The sequence below is a fragment of the Amblyomma americanum genome, chromosome 9 (assembly GCF_052857255.1).
Source record: "Amblyomma americanum isolate KBUSLIRL-KWMA chromosome 9, ASM5285725v1, whole genome shotgun sequence".
Taxonomy (NCBI): Eukaryota; Metazoa; Arthropoda; class Arachnida; order Ixodida; family Ixodidae; genus Amblyomma; species Amblyomma americanum.
This window is the reverse complement of record NC_135505.1, coordinates 123893563-123906249: the sequence shown is the minus strand read 5'-3', so window position 1 is coordinate 123906249 and position 12687 is coordinate 123893563. Positions and strand designations below refer to the sequence as shown.

Genomic DNA, 12687 nt, shown 5'->3' with positions numbered 1-12687 from the left:
TAGGCAATTGTCAGTTTTTCCTGACCTTAGGGACAGTAATCTGCATGCAGGGTTAAAAGTCAAGAATGTTTGCTTTGGAACACTTCTTTTCAGGGTCTCTCTACTGAATTTACACAATCTTGAAAGGCTGTTTTACAAGATTTTATTGCACTGTGAATATGGATTTACATTGTCATGCACATACCATATGAGCTGTTACACATGTAATCTTTTGTCTCTATGGATGCAATTTGGTTTTCACATGCAGGTCTAAGCTCCAGAGACCACAAGCATGGTGTGCCCTCTGGACAGAATTCGCCAGGTTAGAATCGGCACTTTCTCTCCATATATGCTTTCCTGAAGAGTTTCTTTGAATGAATAGATGAAGGGATACAGAAGCTTCACTTTACTGAACTGTGGTGAATGACGATTATATGTGCCCTTGATATTCTGGAAAGTTGCTTTCTGTCTTATGTGTACAACTCACCGAACAGTCACTGCTGTAGACTGTCCTTCCTATGAAGCCAGTAAACGTGCAACTTCATTTTTCAGTGTAATGGTTGTTGACTTGGTTCTGATAGGTCTCTAATTTGTAGGCAATTGTCAGTTTTTCCTGACCTTAGGGACAGTAATCATCTGCATGCAGGGTTAAAAGTCAAGAATGTTTGCTTTGGAACACTTCTTTTCAGGGTCTCTCTACTGAATTTACACAATCTTGAAAGGCTGTTTTACAAGATTTTATTGCACTGTGAATATGGATTTACATTGTCATGCACATACCATATGAGCTGTTACACATGTAATCTTTTGTCTCTATGGATGCAATTTGGTTTTCACATGCAGGTCTAAGCTCCAGAGACCACAAGCATGGTGTACCCTCTGGACAGAACTCGCCAGGTTAGAATCGGCACTTTCTCTCCATATATGCTTTCCTGAAGAGTTTCTTTGAATGAATAGATGAAGGGATACAGAAGCTTCACTTTACTGAACTGTGGTGAATGACGATTATATGTGCCCTTGATATTGTAACGGAAAACAGGGAGACAGGTCGCTAACCAGCAGAATACAGCAAGCAGCCAGCCAGCCAGCGCGAGACACTTCAACGTCTTCGAAGACACTTCAGCGCCACCTGAGAACACCAGGTGGCATTACTCCCCCTCCAAAAAAGAAAAACAAAAGCGGGGTTGCAGTATGGGCAGTGGAAAGAGAAAAAAAAAACAGCACAAGCACACAAAAATGTACAAGGGAGGTGGGCGAAGGTGTCCCACGCGAAAACTAGCAGAACACTGAGCGTACTATCCATTACCGCGTGAAGTAGGGTTTCATGCGGACAACGTGCACAACGTCAGAGCGGGGTGGACGACGCTGAGGCTGCACAGTCCCGTCAGGAAGAACTTCGTAGGTCACTTCGGTGACGCGGCGCAAAACTCGGTACGGTCCAAAGTAACGGCACATCAGTTTTTCAGACAAGCCTGGGCGGCGTACCGGGGTCCACACCCAAACTTGGTCTCCCGGATGGTATTCGACGTGCCGATGACGGAGGTTGTAGCGGCGTGCATCCGTGCCCTGCTGCCGCTGAATGTGAAGACGGGCAAGTTGACGTGCTTCCTCGGCGCGCTGAGCGAACTGCTCGGCGTCTGGCGTGAGTGGGTGGTCATCAGTGCTGCATGGAAGCATTGCATCCAGCATCGTCTGAACGTCACGTCCGTAGACCAGACGAAATGGTGTAAATCGGGTCGTCTCCTGGGTGGCCGTGTTGTAAGCGTATGTGACGTACGGGAGAATCTCGTCCCAGGTTTTGTGCTGCGAGTCTATGTACATTGCGATCATGTCGGCGATCGTTCTGTTAAGTCTCTCTGTGAGCCCGTTCGTCTGTGGGTGATAGGCAGTAGTTTTGCGATGGTTCGTGTGACTGAGCTCGAACACGTCGCGCATGAGCTGTGCCGTAAACGCCGTACCTCGATCAGTGATTACGTGGGACGGTGCGCCATGACGCAGCACGATTTGTTGCATAAAAAACTGGGCGATCTCAGATGACATACCGCGCTGCACCGCTTTAGTTTCCGCATACCTTGTTAAATAGTCGGTCGCGACTATGATCCATTTATGACCGGCCGATGACACAGGGAATGGGCCCAGAAGATCGATGCCGACTTGATCAAAAGGCGTCCGAGGGGGTTCAATAGGTTGGAGCAAGCCCGCTGGCTTGAGAGGAGGCGCCTTACGACGTTGGCAATCGCGGCAGCCTCTGACATAACGCTGGACGGCGTGAGAAAGTTTGGGCCAATAATACGCCTGGCGCACGCGTGCAAGTGTGCGGGCAAAGCCCAAGTGGCCGGAGGTCGGCTCATCGTGACAAGCAAGAAGGATATCGGCGCGGAGATCTGCCGGAACGACGAGGAGGTGCGCTCGGTCAACAGTGCTGGAGTTTTTCTTAAACAAAATGCCGTTCCGGAGACAGAAGGCCGGCAGGTTTCTAGAAAATTGTCGGGGTACGACAGAAGCTCGGCCCTCCAGATAATCAATGATAGGTCGCAGGTCTGGGTCAGCTCGCTGGCGGGTCATTAGGTCTAAGGCGCTGACAACTCCAATAAAACCACTCTCGTCCTCTATGCTATCATCCGCTAACCCGACGGGCGCGCGAGAGAGTGCGTCAGCGTCTTCGTGCGTCTGGCCAGATTTGTGCACAATGGTGTAATCGAATTCTTGGAGGCGGAGGCTCCATCGGGCTAGGCGCCCCGATGGGTCGCGAAGATTTGCAAGCCAGCACAACGAATGGTGGTCGGTAACTACTTTGAACGGGCGGCCGTAGAGGTACGGACGAAATTTCATGGTTGCCCACATAACCGCAAGGCATTCTTTTTCTGTGGTCGAATAGTTTGTTTCAGCGCGAGAAAGCGTGCGGCTTGCATACGCGATGACCCTTTCCACGCCACCTTGGTGTTGGACGAGTACGGCGCCGAGGCCGACGTTGCTCGCGTCGGTGTGGACTTCGGTTTCAGCCTCTTCATCAAAGTGCGCAAGAACAGGGGATGTTAGCAGTCGTCTGCGCAGCTCGGCAAAAGCCTCCTGCTGCTCGGCAGCCCACACGAACTGTGTATCATTGCGCGTGAGGTGGTACAGGGGTGCGGCAATCTTTGAAAAGTCGGCGATGAAGCGGCGGTAATATGCGCACAGACCCAAAAAACGTTGCACACTTTTCTTTGTTGCAGGAACAGGAAAGTTGGCGACGGCAGCAGTTTTCTCGGGGTCGGGCTTAACGCCATCGGCACTCACGAGGTGACCGAGAAACTTCAACTCTTTGTACCCAAAGTGGCACTTCTCGGGCTTTAGCGTTAAGTCGGCCGATCGGAGGGCATCTAATACTGTCCTCAGGCGTTCAAGGTGTTCGGCAAAGGTTTCGAAAAATACGACGACATCATCGAGATAAACCAAACAAGTTTGCCATTTTAGTCCAGCGAGAACGGTATCCATCATCCGCTGGAAAGTTGCCGGCGCTGAACATAGCCCAAAAGGTAGCACTTTAAATTCGTACAGTCCGTCGGGTGTCACGAACGCCGTTTTTTCGCGGTCCCGCTCGTCGACCTCTATCTGCCAGTACCCACTCTTTAAATCAATGGAGGAGAAGTACTGGGCGCGACGAAGTCTGTCGAGCGAGTCGTCGATACGAGGCAGCGGGTAGACGTCTTTTTTGGTGATGTTGTTCAGTTTCCGATAATCCACGCAGAAGCGGAGTGTCCCATCCTTTTTCTTCACCAGCACGACAGGTGAAGACCAGGGGCTGCTGGAAGGTTGAATGATTCCATCTGAAAGCATCTCCTTCACCTGCGTTTGGATCGCCTCACGCTCCTTCGGTGAGATACGGTACGGCTGCTGATGGATGGGGCGGGCATCGTCGGGCGTAATGATGCGGTGCTTGAGAAGAGCCGTTTGCCGGACTTTCGACGAAGAAGCGAAACAGGAGGAGTATTCAAGTAGGAGGGCACGTAGTTCTCGCTGTTGAGTCACCGAAAGGTCCGGGCTGATGTCAAGGGATGGGCGCACAGGTCTAACAGCTTCGAACGCGAAACATTCAGAAACCTCCGCTAAGGGGTCGGCGAATGCGATGGCAGTAGCACGAAAAAGGTGCCGGGGCTCGTTAGAGAAGTTAGTCACCAGGAGCTCAGAGCAGCCGTCGCGGAGATGGATGAGACCTCGCGCTGAGCAGATGCCGTGGGTGAGCAAAAGGGACAGGTTGCCCTCTGCGACCGCTGTCCCTTCACGTAGTCCGTCGCAGTGAACACTCACAAAAACGCTGGCGCGTGGCGGAATCCAAACGCTCTCGGCGGATATTCTAAGGGCGGCGCGGCGTGGACAGTCCTCGGAGTAAACATCAGCTTTCTCGGTAGAAAATGTGACAGTGCGCTTTCGGAGGTCAATAATAGCTCCATACTCTCGGAGAAAATCAACGCCAAGGATACAGTCACGGGAGCAGTTCGGTAGAACTAGGCAGCTGACAACAAATGTGGAGCTGCGAATTTGGACTCTTGCTGTGCATAGGCCAAGCGGAGTTACGACATGTCCGCCAGCCGTGCGAATCTGCGTGCCGGACCATGGTGTCATTACTTTTTTAAGAAGCGCCGCTAGCTTTCCGCTTAAAATCGAGAAATCAGCGCCAGTGTCCACCAAAGCACTAACCTTATAGCCATCGAGAAGCACGGGTATATCCAACGAGAATCGATCTCCGAGTTCAGGTACTGCAGTCGTTGCCTTTAAATCGCGGTCGGTCGCTGTTCGCGTTGTCGGGGGGTCTTGTTCGTATCGATTGCCAGCGGCCTCGCCCCCTGAGGTCGCTCTCTTTAGTTTTCCCGGCGGGGACTTGGCGACCGTCTCTGCGCCATCCAGGAGGAGCTTTGGGGCTGTGGCGAAGGTCGGCGTGGTGATGGAGACCGAGACTGCCGCTGGGGAATTGTCGCCATGCGCTGCTGGGCTACGTAGTCCTCGATCTCCCGGGGTCGTTGACCTCTTGGTGGACGGGGCATGTCGATAGGGAACCCCTGCAGCCCAAGCTGTCGATACGGGCACTGGCGATACAGATGACCGGGTTCCCCGCAGTGAAAGCAGAGACGCCGCCGATCCGGAGCACGCCACAGGTCCGTCTTCCGCTGGGGTGATCGTCGATTGTCGATGTAGTACGTGTCGGGGTGTGCGGAAAACAGCGAGCCTTGATTGGACGGAGGAAACTGCGCCGAAGAGGGCGCAGGACGTTGCAAGGCTTCAGCGTACGTTGGACGACGGCACTCCGTTGGTAAAGGCGGCGGGTCAACGGACGGGAACGAAGGTCTCAAGGCTTGAACCTCTTCGCGGACCAGGCTAGCGAGAGAGCCGGCCGTCGGCAGGGGAGCACCGAAAAGCGCCTGGAGCTCTTCGCGCACAACGGAGCGGATCAGGTCGCGGAGAAGACCAGGGTTAGCCCCGAAGGCAGGAAGCGGCTCTGTAAGTGAAGCGGCGAGTACCGGCCGCAAGAGCATCTTCTCCATCGTGACCGCCTCCGAGAGAAACTCAGCAACAGTCCCAGGTGGACTGCGCACGAGGCCAGCGAAAAGTTGCTCTTTAACGCCGCGCATGAGATGGCGCACCTTTTTATCTTCGGGCATGGCCGGGTCAGCTCGCCGGAAGAGCCGAGTCATATCCTCCACGTACATGCTTACAGTCTCATTCGGCATCTGAATGCGAGACTGCAAAGCCCGTTCAGCCCGTTCTCGACGATCCGTGCTGGTGTAGGTCTCCAGCAGGCGTCGGCGGAACTCGTGCCATGATGTTAGGGCGTCTTCTCGGTTTTCGTACCAGGTACGTGCACCATCCTCGAGACTAAAGAAGACGTTTCGAAGTTTAGCGGCGTCGTCCCACTGGTTGAATGAGGCCACGCGTTCAAACTCGAGAAGCCAGTCCTCTACGTCTTCGAGCTGACTGCCGTGGAATGGTTTGGGCAGTCGCGGATTCTGCAAGGTGTAGTAGGCAGCAGCTGGCATGACAGGTCGATGGGTGGGTGCTCTGGCAGACTCCAAAAGCCCGTGTTCGGGAGGTAGGCCTTGATTTCTCCGGCTAGCACGGTGCACGGGGGTGTTCACTAGCGAAGGACTGGAGCCCAGGGTATCCGGAGGAGTATGAGACATATACAGGGATCTTTACCCAGTGCCTACACCAAAATATGTAACGGAAAACAGGGAGACAGGTCGCTAACCAGCAGAATACAGCAAGCAGCCAGCCAGCCAGCGCGAGACACTTCAACGTCTTCGAAGACACTTCAGCGCCACCTGAGAACACCAGGTGGCAATATTCTGGAAAGTTGCTTTCTGTCTTATGTGTACAACTCACCGAACAGTCACTGCTGTGATTTCTGTTTATTGATGCAAGAAATTTTACATGGAAGCAAGGCCCTGCCAGGCTTTTGGACTTTAGCCTTGGCCCCCTCAGATACTGTCTCAGGAACAAATAAAACAAAAAATGGCATTGTGCATTGGGCTAAGTATAGCTGACTGCCACTTGTTTATGTATTAAGCCCACTTGGGTGGAGTTCGTACAGTGTTTTTCTTAATGCCAGTAATGTAAGTGCAAAGATCAAATGCACCAACTATGGATGAATTCAAAAGTTGGCCTATTTTTTGGCAGTGATAAAATTTTTTGCAGGCTAACTGATTTTTTGCCTGCATGCAGAATTGAGTGTAGAGATCTTTTTTCAGGCCTGAGTTCTCCTTGTGCGTGATGTGTGGAATAAGATTTCTGATAAATATCCACAGCTTTTAAAGAGTGTACTCTCCACATTCAACTTTTCTCCTAACTCCAAGTGAACTGTGGATTTTTGGTTCTTGCATTTTGTTTAAAGTGCTCTGCCTGTACAACACAGGTTCCATCGTCACACAGGGCGCCCATGGCACACCTCCCGTGCAAGATTCAACCAGTGAAAGGCATCTTGTGAGCCGCTGCATGGACTCTACCTCGTCCGGCATGGGTAACCACAAGGGTAAACCCACAGGAAATAGTCTGCATGAATGCACCGACTGCAGCAAGCGATTCAAAAGAAGGTGCGATCTAGTGGTGCATCTCCGAGTCCATACCGGCGACCGCCCATACCAATGTAACGACTGTGGAAGCAGCTTTGCACAAAAGACCAATCTGAACACACACCAGCGCACTCACACAGGCGACCGCCCATACCAATGTAACGACTGTGGAAGCAGCTTTGCAAAAAAGGCCTATCTGAAGACACACCAGCGCACTCACACAGGTGACCACCCATACCAATGTAACGACTGTGGAAGCAGCTTTGCACAAAAGGTCAATCTCAAGGCACACCAGCGCACTCACTCAGGCGAGCGTCCTTACAATTGTGACCATTGTGGTAGCAGCTTTGCTCTGAAGCAGAACCTGGTGCAGCACATCCGTACCCACACTGGTGAAAAGCCATTTCAGTGCCAGCTGTGCCCCATGGCTTTTACGACAAATTTTGGCCTTTTAAGGCATGAGAGATCCCATACGGGCGAAAGGCCTTTCCAATGTGACTTGTGCCAAAAGGCATTCACTCGTAGGCTTGCTTTGAAATGCCACAACAAAGCTATTCATAAAAAATAGCAATTGTCTATGATGCCCCTAGTATATGTGTTTTGCTTACTACCAGTTTGTATACTTGCTAACGAGGTTCTAGCTGAATACCCCATAAAAGGTGCTGGTAACTAACCTTCATCATTAATTACATTAGCATGTTTTATTTATTGTGGCAAACTTTCCAGAAAATGACATTTTTTTTCTCTTGCACAACACCCACACTGCCACTCGTCTTTCCTGAAAATGAAGAGTGTGCCTGCTATGCTCGTTAAGCTGCGTCATTGGAAATAAAATCACGGTCGTATGTGGATGGCATAACTTGTTGGAGAGCGACTCTCAAAAACATTGTACCGATTATTATTTTCTAGCACTAGTTGTTGCCCTGCCTCAGTGAAGACAGTTTGGGGAGTGAAAGGTCGCACAATTTCTTTTAGTCTTGAAGCCTGAGCGGGATAATTTTTGCGACCTGAACTATAAAGTCACTCGTGAATATCACTCAACAAAAACTGTTTTTATGATAACACAGGAAAAGCTGCTGCTGTGAAAATCTGTGTGTTTTTTAAAGCAGTGTTAGTGGCAGGAATGAGAGACGAGGATTAGGTGTCCAGCCTCAAAATGATGTCTTGCGTTAGTTTGCTGTCTTAAGGAGTTCTGTGTTCTTTGGAACGAGGGCCGACAGAACAATTCACTAATATCTGCGTCACCAATTCTGAGGGCACTGTCGCTGCCCTATATAAATGGCACAATATTTGCAGAGCATTGTTTCTTCACCGTTTTTAATTTATTTTGTCTGTCAGAATACCAGCTGTTTGTGACCATTTTACATTGTGCCAGCTTTGTTATGTGTGTTACTTGAGAAAGCCTCCTTTATTTGCATAAGCTGTTCATGATAATAAGCCACAAGGGTCGTGGCTGCTGACAAAAAATACTTTGATTCGTTCCTTCGAAAAACATTGTAATCTCTTAGTGTAATATAAAAAGCTCATAATTTAGGCCAGTTGTGTGAAACTGCTTAGTGCACATAGTATTTTATTCCAGTTTCTATTAAAAAATGTTGAATTTATTCTGGCTATATGTCAAATTTGCTTAACTGACATAGTTTTCATTAAAATTCAAAAGTAGCGCAGTTCTTTGGCTAGCCTGCTTCATAAAAGCTGCTTCTTCCTTTTTTTGTGCTATGCTTAAAGCATCTTAGACATCATTGTGCTTTGCATCCAGCTAAGAATTGCTGTCAAGACTCTCTTCATCAACATTTGTGAATTGTTTAGCGACCATATTTAACAGGGAATAATTTATGTCCCTTACGTGTTTTGTTTGCTTATTAAATCTGATTTATACATGTAACCCACCTCTTATGTAACACCCCCAATCCCGGGAGCCTTTAAGGTCATACAGTGAAGTGATATGAAGTGCTGTTCCCCACAACGAAGCTGTTTTGTCTGATAACAGTGCATTACCACTAGTACAAGAACTTGTGGTTGTTTTGTTGGTTGCTTTGGAGTAAACTTCTAACTTCTCATTTTCCCAACCTCTGTGCATCTACCTGCTGTTGCATTCATTAATTCTAATAAAGATCAATGAGCAAACCTTTTAGGTGATTTTCAAATGAATGTCCCCTGTCCTTTTTTGCACATTGTGCAGTCTTCCCCATGCTTTGCACTTGCATTCTTTGAAGCTCAAGCACAGTTAACCAATATATGCCTCAGGTTGTACATGCAGGACATCGTGTGGAGCAACTGAAAGTTTATTTAGCAAAAACTCTTGCCGGCCAGCGTATGTTCAAGAGGGTGTAACCTTCTCCTGTGCATGGGTTGTCTTGAGTTTGTTTACTTTTATGCATTTTGATGTCCAGAAAGATTGGGGTATCTTCTCTGGACACCAGTTTTTAAATTTGTGTCCGTCAAATACATTGTAATTCTGCAATAAAAACTAATCATTTCTGTTCGTTGTTACAAGGAAAATGACGCGTGTGATGAGAAATGCCATTCTAGAATCTATGTCAAATGGTTGGCAGGTTGTGAATCTGCCTAATATCCTACATTGTAGGACAGCTAAAAAGTTGGTGTTGATAAAAATCTTTCTGCCAATGAAAGGATGATTCTGATTTAAGAATGAAATAAACTGTTATATTTAAAAATATTTGAATGCTTTCATATTACTGAAGTTTCGGCATATACACTTTAAGCTGTGTACTCAAAGAATGATTACAAAGCACGTCGCAATTACTAAGCTCAGTGCTCGCTTAGTGGTTATAGCCCTTGGCAGCTGACACGAAAGACGTGGGCTTAATCCTCGCCGCATCAGTCCAATTTCAATGGGTTCGAAATTCTAGAGGGCTGTGTATTTGTTGATGTCACTGCACATTAAAGAACCCCAGGTGGTCAAAATTTTGGGAGCCCTTTACTACGGCGTTTCGCATAGCCTGATTTCTTTCGCGGCAGTAAACCCCCATAAAATAAAGTACTTTCAGTGCCAACTCTGTACACTATGCCCTCTCTTTGAGTGCATAAAAAGCAAATTGGGTGCTTTTGAGTTCTTCTGGCTCAAGATTTCATGTTCAGAGGAAGAGCGGGTATGCAGCATCATTATGGTCATGGTTCTTACAGGGATCCCATTTGTTGTTTTAAAATTTCATTGACACAAGAGGAATTGTTTCTGACTCACACAATGCATGAGTGACTATTTTCAGCATACACCTCTAAGCTTGTAAATGCTTCATCACCATGGGTGATGTTAAGTTAGTGCTCCCACACATACCACCACATCCCTTACACAGCAGAACCAGAGGAGAGGGATCTTGCTGTTAGCCTTGAACCGCCATGGTGGTTGCATGTGAAATATACTGCGGTGTAATAATGCACAAAGCAGGCCCCCTAGTCTTGTCAGCATGTGTGCAACACCATGTTCTGGGACAGGTTTTACCATTGGTGTAATATCCAGAAGCAGATGACACATGAATGCAGCACAGTTTTGGAGTAGATGTGCGTTGTTGTATGTTAAAGTGATAGCAGTGTGACGAGGTGCACTCATGCATCACCGTTTGCTGCTCAGCTGTATGTTCAGAAACTGGCATTGCTTTGTCTAGTGCAGTTGAGAGCTTTATTGTTCCAGTGAATCATGCAACTGCTGACATGGTCTGGAAAGCTTTCAGCTGGTTGATCATTGCAATGCTGACAGACACTGAAAAGATAGTTGCTTTTTGTTTTATTACAGGTGTGGAAAAAGCACAATACCTGAGCAGGTGAGACGGCAAAACACCTCCCTGGAATACGGTCTCAGCATGTTTTAGGCTGAGCACGCGATATTTACTGATAACATTTGTTTAAAAAAGGTGTCAACATCAGAGTGTGCAGATAACTCGTAGGATTTCATTGTCATTTTTTGGCTTCCTCATCTCAGTGCCTTTGGGAGATGCGAAACACACAGTTCATGAGTTTTGCCCTCTGTATTATCAATAAAAATAAGTCAAGCAGCAAATGTTAGGAAAACAGTACAAAGGCATTGCCTTCACGTCATTTATCATGTGGGCCGGTCACATTTGGACGCTGCGAGGCTTGCACCTCCTGCGCAATTCTGTTGGTGTACCTTCCCACCTATACCCTGTGATGAGAATAAAATGGCCGACCACCTCTTTCGAACAATCGCAGTGTGAAAGCCCGCAGTTCTTGTTTTATTCTTAATGTCATAGATGCTTAACGCCCACACCCACAGCGCTCATCTCATCGGCTTCACAGTTCTTCTAGCATGAGCTCCACTATCTCTTGGTAAACTAAGGTATGCGGGAAAGCCCACTTTTTGACTTTCGCATGGGGTTTCTGACGGAAGGGGGGGGGTGGTTGAGTCGAGGTGTCACTGGTAGTACAAGCTATTGTGTAAAAATCCTGCCTATAGCATGGTGCATTGTAGTTCATGCACGTCGGATGTGCCTATAGCAAAAGTGGGGCCGATGATAGAAGGCTCCTTTCTGTTAGGCCAAGCGCTCGTCCTGTTCCCTTCCTCATCCGTGTTGCCAGTTTGCGCTCTTATGCCTTTCACGAATATGCACCAACAAGCCCAGTTGCAAGTACTTCAAATATCCTAGACATGTAGACTCAGTTTCTGAGCTTAACCGCTAGTCCGTGGTAACGTTAACTGTCTTGGCATGGGTCATATCTGTTATATATATATATATATATATGTGTATATATATATATATATATATATATATATATATATATATATATATATATATATATATATATATATATATATATATATATATATATATATATATATATATATATATATATATATATATATATATATATATATATATATACATATAAGAAGGAAGGAGGCAAACAGTCCATGAAACCCAAGGTGCACAGGATAATGTTTTTTTTTAATTTGTAGTGGCAATCGCTTGGTTTAGAGAAAATTACAATAAAAGAGGCAATAAAGGGACAATAAAAGGGGCGGTTTTTCTCCACTTGGGCTCCAGGAACCAGTGGGCACTGGTTTACTTGTCAGTCTATGCACATCCCACCTGCGTGCAGCTATATCACCAACTGCATCTGTCGATAAAGGCTCCACTTCAAGAAAACAAAAACGAATTGTGGGTGTGGTGCATCATTGCATGCAACACTGAGTGAGAAAAGCCTAACGTTGATAATCGGGTATCAATGCAGTCTACTCTGTGAGCTTTGGTCAATGTTACAGTGCCGTGGTTATATGCTGCTGTCAGCTGATGCCTGCAAGGCGGTCAAATAGTATCAGTGGAAGTGAAAGAAGCAACCCAGAGTGCTTCCCACTATCGAGCCAGCAATATGTGTTCTTTGAAGAGGGGCACTGATTCTGCAAATATTGCTTTAAAAACCTAAATGGCATCAAACAGAGAAAAGGAATGTAGAGGAGCTATGGAAAACTCCCAGTTCATCTTCAACAGATGTGAGAAAGGGTTTACATGCAGAAAAAAAATGTGTTTTGAAACGGCTTAACATTGAATTCATTAAAGGGAGTGCGTACTCAGATGGCTCAAGTGAGAAGCACGTGGAATACCTTGGATAATATTGGAAGCTGAATGATATGCACTGTAAGTACCTCAAGCCTTGAACACACGTCATTAACAACAGTTCAAAACTGAAC

The 12687-nt window shown here is 47.3% G+C and overlaps 1 protein-coding gene across 1 annotated transcript in view; it reads left to right on the top strand.

The window, feature by feature from the left end:
* The first annotated feature begins 97 nt into the window (after nt 1–97).
* The window catches only part of LOC144103645 (uncharacterized), a 31103-nt gene continuing 18513 nt past the window's right edge, over nt 98–12687 (top strand). The window contains exons 1-3 of the mRNA XM_077636309.1: nt 98–301; nt 823–876; nt 6866–7589. Of these exons, the coding sequence (XP_077492435.1) occupies nt 220–301; nt 823–876; nt 6866–7589 (860 nt within the window). The 5' untranslated portion in view covers nt 98–219. The remainder of the gene's footprint in view (nt 302–822; nt 877–6865; nt 7590–12687) is intronic.